At 44.3% G+C, this 20,532-nt stretch overlaps 3 protein-coding genes across 15 annotated transcripts in view; 2 read left to right on the forward strand and 1 right to left on the reverse strand.

Annotated features, from left to right (window-relative positions):
* PARP9 (poly(ADP-ribose) polymerase family member 9) overlaps positions 1 to 7,609 on the reverse strand; it is a 46,502-nt gene extending 38,893 nt beyond the window's left edge. For 4 of the 10 annotated variants that reach the window (XM_031663043.1, XM_031663044.1, XM_003894008.5 and 1 more), the window contains exons 1-3: positions 6,586 to 6,699; positions 2,316 to 2,419; positions 837 to 870 (exon numbers count right to left, since the gene is read on the reverse strand). In XM_031663043.1, the coding sequence (XP_031518903.1) occupies positions 837 to 870; positions 2,316 to 2,330 (49 nt within the window). In that variant the 5' untranslated portion in view covers positions 2,331 to 2,419; positions 6,586 to 6,699. Of the gene's footprint in view, positions 1 to 836; positions 871 to 2,315; positions 2,420 to 6,447; positions 6,701 to 6,788 lie in introns of those variants that run through there. The other 6 variants (XM_003894010.5, XM_003894009.3, XM_009200111.4 and 3 more) reach the window with 6 other exon arrangements.
* DTX3L (deltex E3 ubiquitin ligase 3L) overlaps positions 1 to 17,862 on the forward strand; it is a 39,529-nt gene extending 21,667 nt beyond the window's left edge. Inside the window, exons 1-5 of one of the 2 annotated variants that reach the window (XM_003894011.5) lie at positions 6,634 to 6,963; positions 8,213 to 8,424; positions 11,171 to 12,706; positions 13,137 to 13,354; positions 14,369 to 17,862. In XM_003894011.5, coding sequence (XP_003894060.2) covers positions 6,777 to 6,963; positions 8,213 to 8,424; positions 11,171 to 12,706; positions 13,137 to 13,354; positions 14,369 to 14,438 — 2,223 coding nt within the window. In that variant the 5' untranslated portion in view covers positions 6,634 to 6,776 and the 3' untranslated portion in view covers positions 14,439 to 17,862. Of the gene's footprint in view, positions 1 to 6,633; positions 6,964 to 8,212; positions 8,425 to 11,170; positions 12,707 to 13,136; positions 13,355 to 14,368 lie in introns of those variants that run through there. The other variant, XM_021934114.2, reaches the window with a different exon arrangement.
* A 703-nt stretch (positions 17,863 to 18,565) lies between these two features.
* PARP15 (poly(ADP-ribose) polymerase family member 15) overlaps positions 18,566 to 20,532 on the forward strand; it is a 61,045-nt gene continuing 59,078 nt past the window's right edge. For all 3 annotated transcript variants that reach the window (XM_017955206.3, XM_017955207.3, XM_021934116.2), the window contains exon 1: positions 18,566 to 20,500. In XM_017955206.3, coding sequence (XP_017810695.1) covers positions 20,498 to 20,500 — 3 coding nt within the window. In that variant the 5' untranslated portion in view covers positions 18,566 to 20,497. The remainder of the gene's footprint in view (positions 20,501 to 20,532) is intronic.

A 20,532-nucleotide genomic window follows, 5' to 3' on the forward strand; every position in this document is an offset into this window, starting at 1 on the left:
ATTTATGCCCAACGTGGGACACCTCTAACAGTCAATCTCAGGCTTGCAGAGACTGTCAGGTTCTTATTACAGTCTGATGGCTAGTCTGCTCAGTCCGGCTTCCTCTCTTTACCTTTCACAGTGAATTTTTTGCACTCCTAATTCCATCTCAAATTCTGCTTCCCAGAGGACCCAGCTTGGGACACTGTATTTCATGGTGTCTAAGACATTGTTGTTACAATGCCTCTGAGAAAGGGAAAAAAAAATGCCAACTAAATTGGGGCATATCATCAATTGATAAAATGTATACTACCTTATTTCAGTAATGTTAAAATGTGAAAAAAAATGTGCATGCTAAAATAGATAAAATGTGATAATTACTTTTATTTTGCATCAACTCCCATTTCTAATCTGAGTCTCCTAGAAGACCTCTTGTGGACTCAATTACCCAAACAAAGCCGGAATTGAGTAGTAAGGCCCTATTGGCCTGAGCTTTGGTTGAAAATCTTTAATGGGGCACCCCTGGAATTAGGCAAGAACTATTTAGCTTGTATAGCACTTGTTGAGCAAGGAGACAATCAGTTGGCCACCCCATCTGGCCAATTTCAGCTGTAGGCTCTCGTTAAAAGAGTCTCACATTTATGGGCAAAGGAGAGGAATGGTGGGGGCCCTAAGAGATCATGCCTGCTGATGCCACACCAACTCTGAAGCATGTGCGGGGGTCCCCACAAGGATCTGCAGTCACGCACCTGAGCACCTGTAGGGGAAACACTGTCCTTAAGTATTCCCCTTTCTCCACTGAGGAAAGATCTGAGCAAAGACTTTCTGAAACAAGTGTGAGAGCGAGGTAATCCTACCTGATTTTTCACTGTAAGCTGCTGCTCCGGCAACCTGTGAAAAATGAGAATGGCTTTCTTAAAAAATGGAAGTACAATGACTACAGCTTACTGATAACAAATACACCCTAGTAAACACAATGCAACGGAAATCCTGCTCAAAGCACTGCGTTTGGGAGGGAGGGGAGCATGTGTTTTTAAAAATTTGCATGTCCGAAACACTTAAAATACTAAATGTGCCAGCAAACATTGCCCTATGCCATTTCCCTAGGGGCCAATGCATTTCTTTTTTTAAATTTAATTTTTTTTTTTTTTTTTTTTTTGAGGCGGAGTCTCACTCTGTCCCCTGGCTGGAGTGCAGTGGCGCGATCTCGGCTCACTGCAAGCTCCGCCTGCCGGGTTCCCGCCATTCTCCTGCCTCAGCCTCCCGAGTAGCTGGGACTACAGGCGCCCGCCACCGCGCCCGGCTAGTTTTTTGTATTTTTAGTAGAGACAGGGTTTCACTGTGGTCTCGATCTCCTGACCTTGTGATCCGCCTGCCTCGGCCTCCCAAAGTGCTGGGATTACAGGCGTGAGCCACCGCGCCCGGCTAAATTTAATTTTATTGTTTTTTGAGACAAGGTTTCACTCTGTCACCCAGGCTGGAGTGCAGTGGTGCAATCACAGTCCACTGCAGCCTTGAACTCCTGGGCTCAAGCAATCCTCCCATCTCAGTCTCCTGAATAGCTGGGACTACAGGCATGCATTACCATGCCCAGCTAATTGTTTTTACGTTTTTTAGAGATGAGCAGAGTCTTGCTATGTTGCCCAGGCTGGTCTTGAACTACTGGCTTCAAGTGATCCTCCTGGCCTCAGCCTCTGTAGTAACTGGGATTACAGGTGCTAGCCACTGCCAATGCATCTCAGTGCATCTCATTCTAATTCAGAATGAGATGAGGGTTAGAGATTAACACTTTAAAAGGCCCAAAAGTCACAGACCAAAATGACCCCAAACTCTCACATAGACTCCAATCTCCAAAGGCTCATGGGGTTTCTCTAGACAGAAGACCTGAGGACGTGAGCCTCATCAGCTCTGCCTCTCAACCACCAGCAAGGATCCACTTTCAATTGCTTTTGTCATGGCACAAGCCTTAATGTGAACCTTTCAAGTTTAGTAAGTGACTTCTAATCTGATCTTTCTCTATTCTCTATTCCCTTCTTTTCATTCAACCTCTATTACTCTCCTTACCCCAACCCGAAAAAGCAGAATCACTAAATGAGCTAAGAGAATTAAAAATAGTCTGAAAAATCATCCAGCTACAAGTTGACACTATTGATTAGATTAGCATATTACTGATTCCCCATTTCCCAAGAAGGGAGACAGGAGAAAACTTTATTGGGCTATTAAAAGCAGATGAGGATGTCGGGTATTAGTGAACACCCCAGACTTCTTGCTGTTATAGAAAGAAATATTCATGTGCTGATCAAGGTTCATGACATATACACATTTATGCTTTTTACCGTGGAAAAGTCCATCCTCCAGGTCCCAGAGGGAGTCTTTAAATGTTTATTCTCTTTTGCGCTTCAAAGCATAGACTGTAGTTTCCAGATACAGTGGTCCACTTCTAGGAATGAATTAGAAAAGATGCAATAAACATTAGCCAGGATCTTAGGAAACTCAGTAAGAGTATACTGTAGGAGGACCAAACATGATTTCTGATTTTGAACAGTTCTTAATTTCCTTGATAACAATGTACACATTGTTTTGCTGTTGTTGTTACTGTTTACCTTCTACCCTTTCCAAGAAGGGTTCCAATGGAAATCATAATGCCAGTTCAGAGAAGGGAAAATGCTTTACGGCCTGGAACAGGGAAAGCTTCATGGAGGAGGTGAGACTAGAGCCTGGCAATGAAGAATGCAGGAGGATTTTACATATTTAGAAGAAAAGGCGGATAACAAAGTGGCGAGACTGAGAACAACATTCAAAGAACAGTAAGGAAGACCGAGCTTATGAGTGAATGAAGCCCCCTGGAGAGTGTCTGAAGAAAGAGGAAATGCCATTTGTGCCTGTGAGGGGTGTGTATCACTGAATTTGTGATACATATCCTTGACCTAATGATAGGGGCATATCTGGTTAAAAGTCAGAAAATCTCAGAAAAAAATACTTTGTAATGATTTTTCATCTAACAGGTAGGAATTAAAGACTATGAATTTTTAGAAGAGTGATGATGAAAATGCTTAAAGATACAGTTGCCCACACTTGTTGCTATATTTAGGCCGCTAAATGATTCTAACGTCTTTGCAATAGAAAAATTTTGTACAACCGTCTACAGCATCAGATCCCTATTCTTACTCATCAAGGGAAAGTAGCAGGTCTAGTACAATCCTTTGCATCCTAAAATGCAAAGACAAGATGCATTTTTTGCCTCCAGAGGGCACTGCTGTTTTCAAAAAAGAAGGATGACTTCATCTGCTTTGACCATGAGATTTTGCTTTAAATGTTGCACCTGTTTCTGTCTTCAGGCCAGGTTTTACAGGCCTATGGATAGCCAAACAAGGAGCATAGTGCTCTAAGCATTCCATCTCTTCCATTTTAAAAACAGCATAACCACAAAAGCCTTCCTAACTTTCCATCACTGGTTCCTACTGTGTTTCCTTCTCTTCATAAGCAGTTAAACTTCCGGAATGAGTAATGGACTCTCCTGTCCACCTGCCCACTCAGCCTACTATAACCTGGCTTCCTGTCTCATTCCCAGCACCCTTTAGAAACTGCCAGTGGCCAGGCACGGCGGCTCACACTTGTGATCCCAGCACTTTGGGAGGCAGAGGCAGGCGGATTGCTTGAGCTCAGGAGTTCAAGACTAACCTGGGCAACATGGCAAGACCTCATCTCTACTAAAAATACAAAAAGTTAGCTGCACATGTTGGCACATGCCTATAGTCCCAGCTACTTGGGAGGCTGAGATGGGAGGATCACTTGGTGGGAAGCTGAGGCTGCAGTGAGCTGTGATCATGCCACTGCACTCCAACCTAGGCAACAGGAATGAGACCCTGTCTCAAAAAAAAGGAGAGAAACTGCTCATCAGAATCCCCCATGTGGTTAATGCCAATGGATTATCTTCTATCCATCTTTACTGGACCACTTTCTATAGTATTTCACTCTTTCATTCCTGAAATCCTGCTTTCTTGGCTTCTCCTATGCCATCTTCCCTTGGTTCTTTTATTACCCTTCACTTTACCTTTACAGGCCTTTTCCCTGCGTTCACTTCCACCATACCCCTCTTAATTGTTTGCTCCAGGATTCTGTCTAAGGCATTTTTCATCTCATTCTACATGCTCTGCAGGAGTGAACTCATCCACTCCCGCGGCGTCAACTCACCAACTGCAAATATGACTCTAATATCTGCAGTTCTAGGCCATGGCTCTCCTGAGCCCCATTTTTCAACTCCACCTGGAGGTCTCACAGTCCCCTCAAATAAGCCTCTGCATATCTCCTGGTCTCCAATCCTCCATCCCACCCCCACCAAATCCATACTTTATCTCCTGGATTCTGCAGCTCAGTAAATGATAATACCATTTATGCACTCAAATCAGAAATCTAGCAACTTTCCCTCAGTCTTTTTTGTCTCATATCTGGGACCTGACAACCTAAATCACTTTCAAATATGCCCCTACCTTCCTCACCCACTGACACTGCTTCACCTCAGGGTCTCAGCACCTTTTGCCTGAGCTGTGGCAATATACTCTTTTCTTTTCTTTCCTTTCCTTTCTTTTTGTTTCTTTCTTTTTCTTTTCTTTTCTTTTTTTTTTTTTTTTTTTAGACAGAGTCTCACTTTGTGGCCCAGGCTGTGGCGTGATCTTGGCTCACTGCAAACTCCACCTCCCGGGTTCATGCCATTCTCCTGCCTCAGTCTCCTGAGTAGCTGGGACTACAGGTGCCCGCCACCACGTCCAGTTAATTTTTTTTTTTTGGTATTTTTTTTAGTAGAGCTGGGGTTTCACTGTGTTAGTCAGGATGGTCTCGATCTCCTGACCTCGTGATCCACCTGCCTCAGCCTCCCAAAGTGCTGGGATTACAGGCATGAGCCTCCACGCCCAGCCAGCAATATACTCTTTTCAAAGATTTAAATGTACCTAATTTGACATTTTATTGTTTGAATAGGTATTACATTTACGATGTATAAGAAAATGTAAAAGGTTTCCTCCTATCTCCCCTACTAAATTCCCTGTCCAGAGTGCTTCTCCTGTATTCTTCCAGTGGCATTTTTTTACACAAAAGGTAGTAGCTTATATATACACTTCTGCATCTTATGTTTCTCACGTAACGTATCCTAGAGATCTTGTCATATTAGCACATAGAGAGCTTCTTCATTTTTCCTACTGCCCATTGTATTCCATTGTATAGATATATTATTATTATTAAACTGCTGGTCCCCGTATTTATGGACATTAAAGAGTTCCCTATCTTTTGCCATTGTAAACAAGGCTGTAAAGAACATCTTGTACACAGGTCACTTCACACAGGGGCTAATATATGAATGGGACAAATCCCTAGAAATGGAACTCCAGAATCAAAAAGCATATGCTGTTGTAATTCTGACAGTACTGCCAAATTGCTCACAGTGAAGACTGACCCATTTCCAGTCTTACCAGCCATGTGCAAAAACCTTATCTCTGTCCTCTCTGCCGCCAGTCATCCCTGCTTGTAAATGTGTCCTCCACACCGTTGTCAGCACCATATTTCTAAAATGCATATCTGGCAAGTCATTTTCTTGCTTTCCCTGCTTACAACCCTTCAAGTCATCTTCACTGCTCTTCAAAGCTTTTCACCATCTAAATATGTGCTGTCCAGGGTGGACTATTAGCCTCACATAGCTACTGAGGCTACATGTGGCCAGTCTGAATCAAGATGTGATGTAAGTATAAGAAAAACACTGGGTTGCAAAGATGTAGTATGATAAAAAGAATGTAAAAAGCTCATTATGTGCTGAAATGATTAAGTTTTGGATATGTCAAGTTAAATAACATCATTACAATTCATTTCATCTGTTTCTTTATCCTTTAAAAAATATGGCTGCAAAAATTTTAGAATGAACATACTGGCTCACATTGTATTTCTGTTGGACAGTGCCCATCTAGGTAGGCCCTCCCTCCCTCATCCCCTCACCCATCTCCTCTCCTCCCAGGCCCCAGGCCCACTCTGTGCTTCAGACCACAGTGGTCCCTAAGCCTCAGGTGCTTTTCCCCCCAACCCTGTCCTCCCCATCTCGTCGCCACACTCAGTTTATTAAAATCCTGCTTGAAACTTCTCCTTGGAGGCCTTGAAGAAGTTTTGCTCCTTGGTTCACAGGTCCGCCTCCCCTCACCAGCCCTTGACATCAGGGCCTTGCTCTGCTCTTTGGGCAGCAAGAAACAATTCAGTGCTGTTGGTTAAATAAAGCAATGGAGGAGAAAAGCCCCCAGGCGCCTGTCTAAAGGGTAGAGTTGGAGGGAGGGAAGGGGTAACAGGTCACAATTACCAGATGAACACATTCAAATTTTCAAAAATGGGTAAGTTTAACATGGATTCAGATGTGAATTACTTTTTAGCATCAAATAATAGTGAAAACAGCAGTAAGAGTTACAAAGAATAAGAAACACAGGAGAAACTTACTTTCTTTGCATAGTCTACTCATAAGGTAGGCCTGGCCCTGGGATCCCGGTCCGCGCCCGCCCCCACTCTCCGCCCCCCCGTACCCCGAGCCTGCAGGAGAGGGGACCTCGAGGGCCCAGGGGCACCGGACCTACCCACCCGGCAGACCACTCGCCTCGGTGCGGACAGCACAGGGAAGAGAGGGAAGCAGCTCTGCTGGGAACAGGGAGGGACCTCCGGGGAAGCGAAACTGAAACTTTGCGCCTAGTCGGCGGGGCGGGCCGCGCCTTTACCCCAGTCCCGGCCCAGCGGCGTCCCGGAGCCCCCGCGCCCTCCCGACGCGCAGAGCCATGGCCTCCGACCTGCGCCCGCCGTCCCCGCTCCTCGTGCGGGTGTCCGGGTCCGGCGTCCGGGTACAACGGAAGCTGGAGAGCTACTTCCAGAGCTCTAAGTCCTCGGGCGGCGGGGAGTGCACGGTCAGGCCCCAGGAACACGAAGCCCCGGGCACCTTCCGGGTGGAGTTCAGTGAAAGGGCAGGTGAGCTTCGGGCGGTCGGGCTGCGAAAGCCGAAAGCCGTCTCTGGGGCCCCGACTCCCGGGTTTCCAGGCGGACCCAGTTCCAGCTGACCTAGGGGAGAGGGCGGAAGAAAGTATGCCACTGTGCGGTGGCGGACAGGGACGGGGCCCTGCTGCCAAGAGACTCACTGAGACAGTGAACACTCGGTGGAGGATAGGGCCTCACATGTGCCCGGTGCGGATCCGGCTAACCCCGCCTTAGTGTGGATGTTTTCCATATCCTCATTCTAACTTAATTTCTCAGCTGTCATCTGCCATCCCCCAGATGCCTGTCAGCTGCTGTCCTTGTCATTCAGGGATTCCACTTTTATGTTTTAAATAATGGTTCCATTGTTCCATCCATTAACAAAAGGATGTTCCATTTTGTATTTTTGAGGATTACAAAAGTGATATATGCTCACTATAGAAATAAGAGAAAAGAGTAAAAAAGAAAACAACCTGGAGATAACAATGTGTCCATTTGGTGTATTTTCTTCCTGCCCTTTTTTACGAATGCCAGCAAACACACGTGTATTTACACAATTCAGAGTCTGCACTTTTGATACCTGCTGTTGTAACTTACCTGTATAATGAGTATTGAAATGGGAGACCGGGACGGGTGCGGTGGCTCATGCCTATAATACTAGCACTTTGGATGCCGAGGTTGTTGGATCTCCTGAGGCCAGGAGTTCGAGACCAGCCTGGCCAACATGGCGAAATTCCGTCTCTACTAAGAATACAAAAATTACCTGGGCGTGGTGGTGCGCACCTGTAATCCAAGCTACTCCGGAGACTGAGGCAGGAGAATCGCTTGAACTCGGGAGGCAGAGAGGTTGCAGTGAGACGAGGTCGCACCATTGCACTCCAGCCTGGGTGTTGGAGTGAGACTCCGTCTCAAAAAACAAAACAAAACAAAAAAAGGAAGGGAGGGAGGGAAAGAAGGAAGGAAGAAAGGGGAGACTGGAGACAGTTTCAGAAACATGATGTTTAATGAGTGGACAATGTTCCATTGTCGTTAAGCTTTCACTTCTATAGTAAAACTTAATCTGCACACTTTAGAACTCTTAATAGCTCCCCGATTTCCTCCATCGCCAACCCACCATTCCGGGGTGCAGTGAGCAGCCTTACTGGGAGGTGCTGGGGCAGGGTACAGACACAGGAATGGGAGGATTACTTGAAATCTCTCCCATTTTTATGTATGTATATGTGTGTGTTTAATGTTTCCGCTGAAGCTAAGGAGAGAGTGTTGAAAAAAGGAGAACACCAAATGCTTGTTGACAACAAACCTGTGCCCATTTTCCTGGTACCCACTGAAAATTCAATAAAGAAGAACACGAGACCTCAAATTTCTTCACTGACACAGTCACAAGCAGAAACACCGTCTAGTGATACGCATCAACATGAAGGACATATTCCTAATGCTGTGGATTCCTGTCTCCAAAGGGTGAGTATTGAAAGAAGGAGCTGGCTGTGCCTGCGCCTCCTCTCCAGTCACCAGCCTCATGTATTATTGATCCAACACCCATGTGCTGGGCACATACATGGGAGCCAGGCACTGTTTTAGGCACTGGACACAGAGACGAACACAACAGACAAGGTCCCTGCTCTCAGGCAGCTTATATTGGGGCCCAGGGCATGCACAGAAAGACAGTAGGCAAGTGAAATAATTAAAACCATTTTATTTATTTGGAGAGAAACAGGGCTAGGGCGAGCAAAGGGAAGATGGGGGTGGTGTTACTTCTTTTTTCCCCCAATAAGACAGAGTCTCACTTTATCACCTAGGCTGGAGTACAGTGGCATAATCATGGCTCACTGCAGCGTTGACCTCCTGGGCTCAAGCGATCCTCTCACCTCAGCCTCCTGAGTAGCTAGGACTACAGGCGCCACTACACCCAGCCAATTTTTTTTTTTTTTTTTTGGTAGAAACGGAGTCTCACTATGTTGCCCAGGCTGTTCTCAAACTCCTGGGCTCAAGCGATCTGCCTGCCTTGGCCTCCCAAAGTGCTGGGATTACAGTCATGAATTACTGTGCCTAGCCTGGTGCTAATTCTAACCAGAAATCAGAGACAGCTTGACTGAGGAGGTGACGTTTGGCCTGCAACTTGAATGATGACAAGATTCATTCAACAATAGATATCCACTGCTTAATGTGTTCCAGGCACTGTTATAGGAGCTGGGGAGGCAGCCAGGAACATGGCAGACTCTGCTTCCGGGGATGGCACCTTCTAGTGAGAGAAACAGACAATATTAATAAACAAATAGATATATAATAAAATGTCTGCCAGTCATACCTGCTAGAAAGAAGAATAAGAAGAATACGTGACAGACAATGACAGAACCACCATTTAAAATAGGATGTCTGGAAAAACCTCAAGTGAGATGACATCTCTAGCCAAGTGGATTTCTGGGGGGAAAATGTCCTAGAGGGAAGCATAGGTACAAAGGCCCCAAGAGCTGACATTCTGAGGCCCAGAAGCTTGAAGGAAACCAGTGTGGTGGGAGGGCAGTGAGCAAGGGAGAGAGGTGCTAGGAACTCGGGAAGGTACACAGAAGACAGGCCTTTGGGGCTGAAGATAAGGATTTTGGATTTTTAACTTAAAATGTTAGGGGATTCATCAGATAGTTTTGAGCCAGGGGAGAGGACAATCTGGTTTATATTTCTAAACGGTCACTCTGGCTGCTGTTGGAAAACTGAACATAGGAAGGGGCTAGAATGGAGAGTTAGAACCCAGTTAGGAGGGGTTGCAATGCGCCAGGTGAAAGATGAGAATGGCATGGACTTTGGGTGGCCTTGATGGAGGTGTGAAAAATGGCTGGATTCAGGAAATATTTTGAAGATCTGGAGGAAGGATCTTACATGCAAAGTCCTTGAGAAGGAACAAAACATTAGAAATTTTGCTTTTATATTACATTTAATTGGCCTCTGTCCTTTTTTTTTTTTTTTTTGAGACGGAGTCTGGCTCTGTTGTCCAGGCTGGAGTGCAGTGGCCGGATCTCAGCTCACTGCAAGCTCCGCCTCCCGGGTTTACGGGCCATTCTCCTGCCTCAGCCTCCCGAGTAGCTGGGACTACAGGCGCCCGCCACCTCGCCCGGCTAGTTTTTGTATTTTTTAGTAGAAACGGGGTTTCACCGTGTTAGCCAGGATGGTCTCGATCTCCTGACCTCGTGATTCACCCGTCTCGGCCTCCCAAAGTGCTGGGATTACAGGCTTGAGCCACCGCGCCCGGCGGCCTCTGTCCTTTTTATCTTAACCTGGCATGTCTTATATTTGAGCTTCTAAAGGCCAGGGTTTAGAAGGGACCAACAACTTCGCATGCAGTCAGGTGTTAAAAAGAAAAAAGGAGGAGGAGTGAAGAAGAGAAAAAACAGTCATAGGAAAGCCATTTTCCTCAGCTTTATGGCTCCCTTCCAAGTTCACAGACATTTGTGAGGGCCATGACAACTCGCCCAGAGAGCACAGTGCCTTCCCTTGACTGCTGTTCCCAAGATCAAACAGATAGTGGCAGTTGTAGAACACAGATCTCTTGGCCATGGAGCTTTTAGAAATGCTCATGCCCAGGCTCCACTGCAGACTAGTTAACATCAGAATCTCTGGGGATGTGCTTGGGCTTTGGCTGGTTTATTTTTCCCTGAACTTACCAGGTGAGTCTTATATGCAGACAGGGTTGAGAACCTCTGGGATGTAGCATGCTGTATCCTCTAAAAAGGATTTGAGGCCGGGCACAGTGGCTCTCGCCTGTAATCCCAGCACTTTGGGAGGCCGAGGCAGGCGGATCACCTGAGGTTGGGAGTTCCAGGCCAGCCTGACCAACATGGAGAAACCTTGTCTCTTCTAAAAATACAAAATTAGCCAGGCGTGGCGGCGCATGCCTGTAATCCCAGCTACTCGGGAGGCTGAGGCAGGAGAATCTCTTGAACCCAGGAGGCGGAGGTTGCGGTGAGCCGAGATCATGCCATTGCACTTCAGCCTGGGTAACAAGAGCGAAACTCCATCTCTAAATAAAATAAATAAATAAATAAATAAATAAATAAATAAATAAATAGGATTTGAAAGAAGTTGCCCCCTGCTTGGGGAAGATGTAGAAGATGTAGTGGTTGTTTCTCTAGTCTCTATACATTCTCCTGAAGAGAAGATGGTAGGTCTGCATGCTGAGAGGTTTTATTTGTTCCTGTTCCTTTTAAAATTTCAGATCTTTCTTACTGTAACAGCTGACCTGAACTGTAACCTGTTCTCCAAAGAGCAGAGGGCATACATAACCACACTGTGCCCTAGTATCAGAAAAATGGAAGGTCACGATGGAATTGAGAAGGTGTGTGGTGACTTCCAAGACATTGAAAAAATACATCAATTTTTGAGTGAGCAGTTCCTGGAAAGTGAGCGGAAACAAGAATTTTCCCCTTCAATGACAGAGAGGAAGCCACTCAGTCAGCAGGAGAGGGACAGCTACATTTCTCCTTCTGAACCAGAAACCAAGGCAGAAGAAAAAAGCAACTGTTTTGAAGTTTCCTTGCCTTACTTTGAATACTTTAAATATATCTGTCCTGATAAAATCGACTCAATAGAGAAAAGATTTGGTATAAACATTGAAATCCAGGACAGTTCTCCAAATATGGTCTGTTTAGATTTCACCTCAAGTCAATCAGGTGACCTGGAAGCAGCTCGTGAGTCTTTTGCTAGTGAATTTCAGAAGAACACGGAACCTCTGAAGCAAGAATGTGTCTCTTTAGCAGACAGTAAGCAGGCAAATAAATTCAAACAGGAATTGAATCAACAGTTTACAAAACTCCTTATAAAAGAGAAAGGAGGAGAATTAACTCTCCTTGGAACCCAAGATGACATTTCAGCTGCTAAACAAAAAATCTCTGAAGCTCTTGTCAAGACACCCGTGAAACTACTCACTGGCAATTACATGATGAATGGAATTGAGGTTGATAGTGCCCGCTATAAACTTTTAGAAACTGAATTACTACAGGAGATATCAGAGATTGAAAAAAGGTATGACACTTGCAGCAAGGTTTCTGAGAAAGGTCAGAAAACCTGCGTTCTGTTTGAACCCAAGGACAAGCAGGTAGATCTATCTGTGCATGCTTATGCAAGTTTCATCGATGCCTTTCAACATGTCTCATGTCACTTGATGAGAGAAGTTCTTTTACTGAAATCTTTGGGCAAGGAGAGAAAGCATTTATATCAGACCAAGTTTGCAGATGACTTTAGAAAAAGACATCCAAATGTACACTTTGTGCTAAATCAAGAGTTAATGATTTTGACTGGTTTGCCAAATCACCTTGCAAAGGCGAAGCAGTATGTTCTAAAAGGAGGAGGAAAGTCTTCATTGGCTGGAGAGAAACTGAAGGAGGATCATGAAACACCGATGGACATTGATAGTGATGATTCCAAAGCAGCCTCTCTGCCACTCAAGGGCTCTGTGAGCTCTGAGGCCTCAGAACTGGACAAGAAGGAAGAGGGCATCTGTGTCATCTGTATGGACACCATTAGTAACAAAAAAGTGCTGCCAAAGTGCAAGCATGAATTCTGCGGCCCTTGTATCAGCAAAGCCATGTCATATAAGCCAATCTGTCCCACATGCCAGACTTCCTATGGTGTTCACAAAGGAAATCAGCCAGAGGGCAGCATGATTGTCACTGTTTCAAGAGACTCACTTCCAGGTTATGAGTCCTGTGGCACCATTGTGATTAATTATTCTATGAAAGGAGGCATACAAACAGTAAGTATTTCTGAAGTCCATGGGTTTCTTGCCACTATGCTACGATTACCAGGGCAAAAGAGACTGTCCTATTGCCTATTAGACAGTAGATTTCCCAAGGAATTATCTCCAGGGTCATGTGCAAGGGATTGAAATAGTGGTAAAGGTCACAATGTTTGCTGATAATTCAAATATCTTTTGTGTTTATTTCTTAAGACAGAGAAAGGGTAGGTGGAGATTATATCTTGAGATGGGGGTATCAGGAAGGTGGACAGTGTTTCCAGCATGAATTCAAGGAAAGAGGAGAAATATCGGTCATTGGGAATATCAGCATAACTTCAATACTTTTCTTGCTTTTGATTTGCTTTATCTACAAATGAACACATCTATACCTATAATAAAAATTAGACAGGGCACCGTTTTCACATGACATTTTCTTGTCCTCACACAGGAAGAACACCCAAACCCAGGAAAGAGATACTCTGGAACACAGCGAACTGCATACTTGCCTGATAATAAGGAAGGAAAGAAGGTTTTGGAACTCCTTCATAAGGCCTTTGACCAAAAGCTGATTTTCACAGTGGGGTACTCTCGCGTATCAGGAGCCTCAGATGTCATCACTTGGAATGATATTCACCACAAAACATCCAAGTTTGGAGGACCAGAAAAGTGAGAGCCTTTTGGGATGTAATGGCTACTCAACAGATTATAAGAATTATGAACTATAGCAATTTCTGGATGTGGATATAAGAAGAATCTATAGCAGTGGTATTGGGTATAGTCAAGTATTTTGAGAGATGCTAGTCAGGGATGATAATCTCGAAGACAGCAAGATTGGTCCCCATCCACTTCTACCCTGCCAGCTATAAAGTACTATGGAGTTATTTCAGTTTTGCACCAAAGGGCCGGGGGGTTTTGAATCCAGGATGAATACTATATAAGCTGATTTAATTTGAGGCTTGGTGTCTACTTGAAGGCTAGATGCTAGGAAAGTTACTTACTTTGCTTTCTTTTAAGGTCACCTTTCTTTTTCCCCTCTTCCCCCACCAGTCCACAGAGAACCTGAAATCACTTGACCAATAATATTCTAGAAAAAGTCTAAGTTGTAAGGAGACTATTGGTAGAAACTGTATTATAGGAAATCCAATTGTTCTTTATGAAACCCCAATAGGATTCCTCAGACCCTTGGTACTAAAGAAAAAATATATACCCTGAGACATTTTCAAAACCTGAAATTTGAAAATCCTACTAGCATGTGATTACAACGCCCCAATAAAACACAGTATATTATATTTTTATGAGAGTCACTACTTACCATAAACTGAAAAATTTTAAGAATTAACATAGACATGAAGCCTCAAATTAAATCAACGTACTTACCATTCATCTTGGATTCTCAAACCCCCTGCCCTTTGATGCAAAATGTAATAACTACATCATGTTAATACTTTGGAGTTGGCAGGGTAGAAGCCAGGTTGAAAGGCAGATGTTGGCCAGACAGCTAGGCTCACTCACTAGCTAAATGACTTGCATCTGCAAACTTAAAAGTCGTGATACATCATCCACCTTCAGGATTACTTGTGAATGTTTGCAACACTGGATAGTAAATCCTTAAATGCTGGATATCTATTGCACATATCGGAAAAATTTGTGGTGACACTAAAGGAGTTTTTCTTTCTCCAGGTATGGCTACCCTGATCCTTCTTACCTGAAACGTGTCAAAGAGGAGCTGAAAGCGAAAGGAATTGAGTAAGAAAACTGCTGGAAGATGTCTTAAATCAAGCTTTCAAAAAAGTATATTTTAGGAGGCTGATTTTATGCCAATCTAAATCCTTACGTAGAAAGGACTTTGAAATTTGTCTTCTTAAGAAATGGTTTGTATAAGAATAAGAATCTGCTAGTCTGTCATTTCTGGAGTGATATTTTTTTTTTGAGACGGAGTCTCGCTCTGTCGCCCAGGCTGGAGTACAGTGGTGCAATCTCAGCTCACTGCAAGCTGCGCCTCCCAGGTTGACGCCATTCTCCCCACCTCAGTCTCCTGAGCAGCTGGGACTACAGGTGCCCACCACTATGCTCGGCTTATTTTTGTTTTTGTATTTTTAGTAGAGACGGGGTTTCACTGTGTTAGCCAGGATGGTCTCAATCTCCTGACCTCGTGATCTGCCCGCCTCAGCCTTCCAAAGCGTTGGGATTATAGGCATGAGCCACTGCGCCTGGCCCTGGAGTGATACTTTTTATGGAAGACAAAAGCCCCCCAAATCTGTGTAAAATCTGCTGCAAGGGTGTCATGCCTCTTGTGTCATCACTGGGGTTAGAGGTGGGTCTGAAATCATCTTCTATGTCCTTCAGTTGAACTATCAGCTGCCAACTGATCCCTTTTTCATTGCCATCTCTGGGGTGGTTCTTCATTTTTTTGTGTGTTTTCCCCTTAATCTCTACCTGTGAAAGTGAAATTCTATTGTAAATGGGAGGAAAAAGGGTTGGTTGTGGAAAATTAAAGACCCATATTCTGCTTTCTTACTCATGGCAAGAAAAGTGGCCATGAGTAGAGATTGGGCAAGCATTGGTAATAAATGGAATAAGACTAATTATTATTATTATTATTAGAGATGGAATCTCGCTCTGTCTCCCAGGCTGGAGTGCAGTGGTGTGATACTGGCTCACTGCAACCTCCACTTCCCGGGTTCAAGCGATTCTCCTGCCTCAGCCTCCCCAGTAGCTGGGGTTACAGGTGTGTGCACCCACACCCGGCTAATTTTTTGTATTTTTAGTAGAGACGGGGTTTTGCCATGTTGGCCAGGCTGGTTTCAAACTCCTGAGCTCAAATGATCCTCCTGCCTTGGCCTCCCAAAGTGCTGGGATTACAGGCATGAGCCACCACATCCACCCAAGACTATCATTTTTAATGGCCAAGAGCCTAGTATATAGTTGGTGCCTGTCAGTCTGTTTGTGTTGCTATAAAAGAACACCTGAGACTGGGTCATTTATAAAGAAAAAAGGTTTGTTTGGCTCACAATTTTGCTGGCCAGAAGGTTGGGCATCGGGTGAAAGCCTCAAGCTGCTTCCATTCATAGCCAAGTGTAGCCAGAAATCATATAACAGAGAGGAAGTGAGAGAGAGGTGTGGGGGAGGTGCCAAGCTCTTTTTAACAAGCAGTTCTTCAGGAACTGAGAGTGAGTCACTCCCATGAGAACAGCACCAAGCCATTCATGGGGGATCTGCCCCCATGACCCAGCCCCCTCCCGTTAGGCTTCACCTCCAACACTGAGGATCAAATTTCAACATGAGATTTGGAGGAGGTCAAACAAACCAAACTATAGCAGTGTTTCATAAAATTGTGTTGCCTGACTTAGGTTGCTAGTAAGCCAGCAGAGGGATATTTGCCTCCAAAATCTTTGGCAGAGGCAGGAGTAAGGAAGCCATTTCTAGAGTCCTGGCTACTAATTTAGAAAACTGAGCTTCTTTCTTTCATTGTTTTTTGCCTTAAGAGACAAGGCCTTACTATATTGCCCTGTCTCTTAAGGGAAAACATCAAGACTGGACTTGAACTCCTGGGCTCAAGCCATCCCCCAACCTTGGCCTCTCGAGTAGATGGGATTATAGGCACGTGCCACTGTGCCTGACTTAAGTTTCTTATTCTAGAACACCTGCAGCCTGAACTCTGACCAGGCCCCTCACTGAGCCTTTGCTTTCTGTTCCTTGTAAACTGCCATATTGGGTGCACTTGCCCTGCCACAGTAATGCTACATATTTCTGAGCATTGTTTTTCTCTAGATAATTTTGTACTTTTGAGTATACCCCACTTCCAAGTGTTTTTTTGTTTTGTTTTGTTGTTGTTGTTGTTGTTTTGAGACAGGTTCTCACTGTGTCCCCCAGGCTGGAGTGCAGTGGCTGGAGTGCAGTGGCACAATCACGGCTCACTGCAGCGTCAACCTTCTGGGGCCAGGTGATCCTCCCACCTCAGCCTCTCAAGTGGCTGGGACCACAGGCGTGCACCACCATGCCTGGCTTTTTTTTTTTTTTTGTAGAGATGGGGTGTCCCTGTGTTGCCCAGGCTGGCCTCGAACTCCTGGGCTCAAGGTATACTCCTGCCTTGGGCTCCCAAAGTGTTGGGATTACAGGCGTGAGCGACCATGCCTAGCTCACTTCCAGGTTTAACAGACAAACTTACTCTAGTTTCCATCTCCATCATTTTATAATAACCGTAGCCCACATTGTAGTAGTTTTTCAAGCCTTAACTCCCACCAATTCATGTTTTCACCTTTAAATTCCTTCTCGCTGATACTCTCTCTGGACAGAAGAAAGGTGAAATAAGCCTACTATAAGGAATATATGACATGCCAAATTTTATTTTTAAACAGTTCTTCAAGTCAGATTAATAATAGCAAATTATGTGATTATCCATTTCCCAGCCTCTCTCCAAAAAAATGGTAAACAAGATGCCTTCTTCTTTTCCCAAAGATACACATACACATGTACAAATTTTTTATCAGATAATAATAGCTAATATTTAATGAGTACTTACCTTATTTTGTCCCCTTTCAACAGATTTACATACGTGTGATTGATACAATTCATTTTCCCATTTTATAACTGAGAAAACTGGTGCACAGAGAGGATAAGTAACTTGCCAAAGGTCACACAGTTAATAAGTGGAAATGCTGGGACATGAACCAGGTAGTCTGCCCCCATAGTTCTGCCCCTGAGATCTGTACTGTCTCCCATGAGGGTACTTCATGGAGCAGGCTGAGGCGAACCCTTTATTCTGGGCTTCTCTCAGAAATGGATTCCCACACAGTACTCAAAGCAAATTTCCCCAGAGGAAATCCTATTTGAAGAACTTAAAAACTCAGAATCTTTTTCTTTGTCCAGAGAGTTGAGGAAGCTTAAGCTAAATGATACATGATTTTTTAAAAAATCAGATTATAAATTTAGTTTTTGGTGATTCATTAAATTCTTTACCATTATAGTTATTTTCTAGTTATTCATCTTTTAGCTAAATTTGTTCCAAAGAAGGAAAAGTTTGGTTTCTACTAAGTTCTGGATGGGAGATTGCACTGTGTGTGATGTGCAAGTTTCATGGTATGGGTGACTGGAGAGCATTTGGGTTACTGCTTTTACTCTTTGGAAGGTGTTATCTGTATCTGCTTTAAATAAAGTTAAAGATTTAGAACAAATTGTGTTCTCTCCCTTCTTTTTTTTCCCTTTCGGTTGAGATTCTGGGTGTTTCCTACAACACACACAGGATACAGTTGTAAAACATGTACATGGAGGTCTTTAGTTGATTTGGTGTGTAGCTGCTTCCTAAATTATCACAGTACAACTTAACTACTCTTGATTTCACTGCTGTTACTTTTGGCTGTAAAAATCACATTTCTCAATATTTTTTCCTTATAACACATAGGTTATAAAGATAAAAGTAGGCTGCAGATTTCATCTCTTCTCTCCTAGAGAAAGCATATGCAATACCTTGCTTCTCGAGGTTCTGTTTCACCTCTCCAACATTGGTGCTGAATTACCCAGACAACTCACTGAGCACTATTAGATCAGGGGCACCCTTCTCTCCAAAGAAAAAATAAAATAAAAGAATAATACTAACGTATTTGATGCCTCCCTGAAAATAGCATCAAAGTAGTCATTAGGAGAAAAATAAGATCTTTATTGAACTTCCTTACACTTACTGTAATAGTTTAGTGTTTACAAAAATTAGTGAGGCATGGTGGTGCACATCTGTAATCCCAGCTACTTGGGAAGCTGAGGCATGAGAATCGCTTGAACCCAGGAGGCAGAGGTTGCAGTAGGCTGGGATTATGCCACTGCACTCCAGCCTGGGCAACAGAGCGAGACTCCATCTCAAAAAAAAAAAAAAAAAAAAAGTTTAGTACTGTTTTTGGTTTGATTTCCATACAGAAGTTAGGTACTATTTCCTTTTTTATCGATTGGGTCATTTTTATTGATCAGATCTAAAACACAGAGCTCGATGCAAAGATTAACATATTAATAATTTTGGAGGTCCAAGCCCAAGGAGAAACAAAAAGAGAAGTGAGGCAAAGTAAGATGTAATGCAATGCAGTGCTAGGAGTTATCACCCTGGTTCCTGCTTCACAATGAGCCTGATGCTGCTGGTCTGGGAATTAACGTTTAGAGATCCACTGGCCTAGAAAATAGAGTTTAAACTCAGCAGCATGGCCATTAGAGATTTCTCATGCCACTTTGCATACTTTGTGTTCCTTCCTCACCACCAAGTCCCTAGGGTTCAGTCACACCAGACTACAAGATTTTCCAAAGCACAGTCTATACTTTCATGCGTGTGATCTTTGTTCTGTGTAATCCACCCCCTACTCCTGCTCTCTGCATGACAGACGACGAAAGAAGGAACTCTGAAGAGAGACAGGGAGAGAGAGACACGCCTCATTCTCATTCTTCACCTCATTTTCCTCTTAGAAAATCCCCTACTCATCATCTAAGGTCTTACTGAAATGCCACTACTATAGAAACTTTTCTCCAATCTTGTCTCTAAATTATAACAAACCACTGATTTCTGTTATCCTAATACTTTATATGTGTCTCAATGCAAATATGATACCAAAACCCATTGCCTTGCTTTCTGCCTTGGAGGTAGTACTGAGGGCTGACCTCTGAGTACCACATCAGCTCCATTCTCTGATTACTCATTGGGTTCTGCAGTGGGAGATACCAGCACAAGACTGGAAGGCAGAGGGAGAGAGTACTTGAGATGCTTATACTCCCCTGGCTGTCTCCCGAAAGCAGTCATGGGTCCTACCTGCTGGCACTTTCCTATGGGTATAGCTCTTACCAAGTTCAGGAGATGCCCCCTCCCTTGCCCCTTCAGCCTAGATGGTAAGGAGAGGAGGCTGCTTCACCATCTCTCACTGGTTTCCTTAATCCTTTGCCCACACCTGTGTAAATAATTTATTTATTAAATTATCCTCAATGATTAATTTTGAGTATACCACCAGTATACTGCCAGGACTTTTTGTGATACACCAGGTAACTGTATTCATCTATGTTTTATTTCTCCATCTCCTTACTTCCCCCCTCACTCCAAAGAGAAGGGATCTGTCTAATTCATCTTTATAATCTTAACACAGTGCCAGGCATATCAAAGGCCTTCAATACGCGTTGATTGTTAAATAATGCCTTGTTGGGCCAGAGGGGAACCTGACTCCAGCCCTGGCTTAGGGAGCACAGGAAAGAACCCAGTGTATTTTTCTAAAGATGGGTGTGTAGGGAGATTTGGGGGGCAAGGAATGGGATGCCCAGCAGAAAAGGAAAGGAAAACCGATTTTTGTGTTTTAATGTGTCAGGCATTCTACAGACTTTATCTCATTTAATCTTCATGATAATAACATAAAATAGCTATGGCTGTGCCCATTGTACAGATGCTATCGACTAAGGCTACACAACTAATAAAACTGCAGAGCCCTGGACTTTGACCCAGGATTTGTCTAGCAGCAATGTCTCAAAGGGCGACAAAATCCTGAGGCAGCTGTTTGTGGACTCGAGGCCTCAATGTTTGGCAGCAGCGGTTTTCAGAGAAAAGAAAGCGAAATAAGTTCGAGGCACAAGTCTGTTGGGTGGGACGCACCTGCAGTCTGGGCGAGCCGAGGATGGTTGCCCCAGGCCCCTTCCTGCAGCTGCTCTGAGTCCAGGGGCTCCGACCTCCGAAGAACTTGCGAACCCAGTTGCACGTGAACTTCCAGAGCCGGACGAGATCCGGAGGCGGGGAGCGTGCGGCAGGCCAGGAACCCCGGGGCGCGTCAGGCCTTCCGGCGCTCTTCCTTCGGGAGGATGGTGAGGAGCGCGGGGGACGGGTGCGGGAAGGG

The sequence above is a fragment of the Papio anubis genome, chromosome 2 (genome assembly GCF_008728515.1).
Source record: "Papio anubis isolate 15944 chromosome 2, Panubis1.0, whole genome shotgun sequence".
Classification (NCBI taxonomy): Eukaryota; Metazoa; Chordata; class Mammalia; order Primates; family Cercopithecidae; genus Papio; species Papio anubis.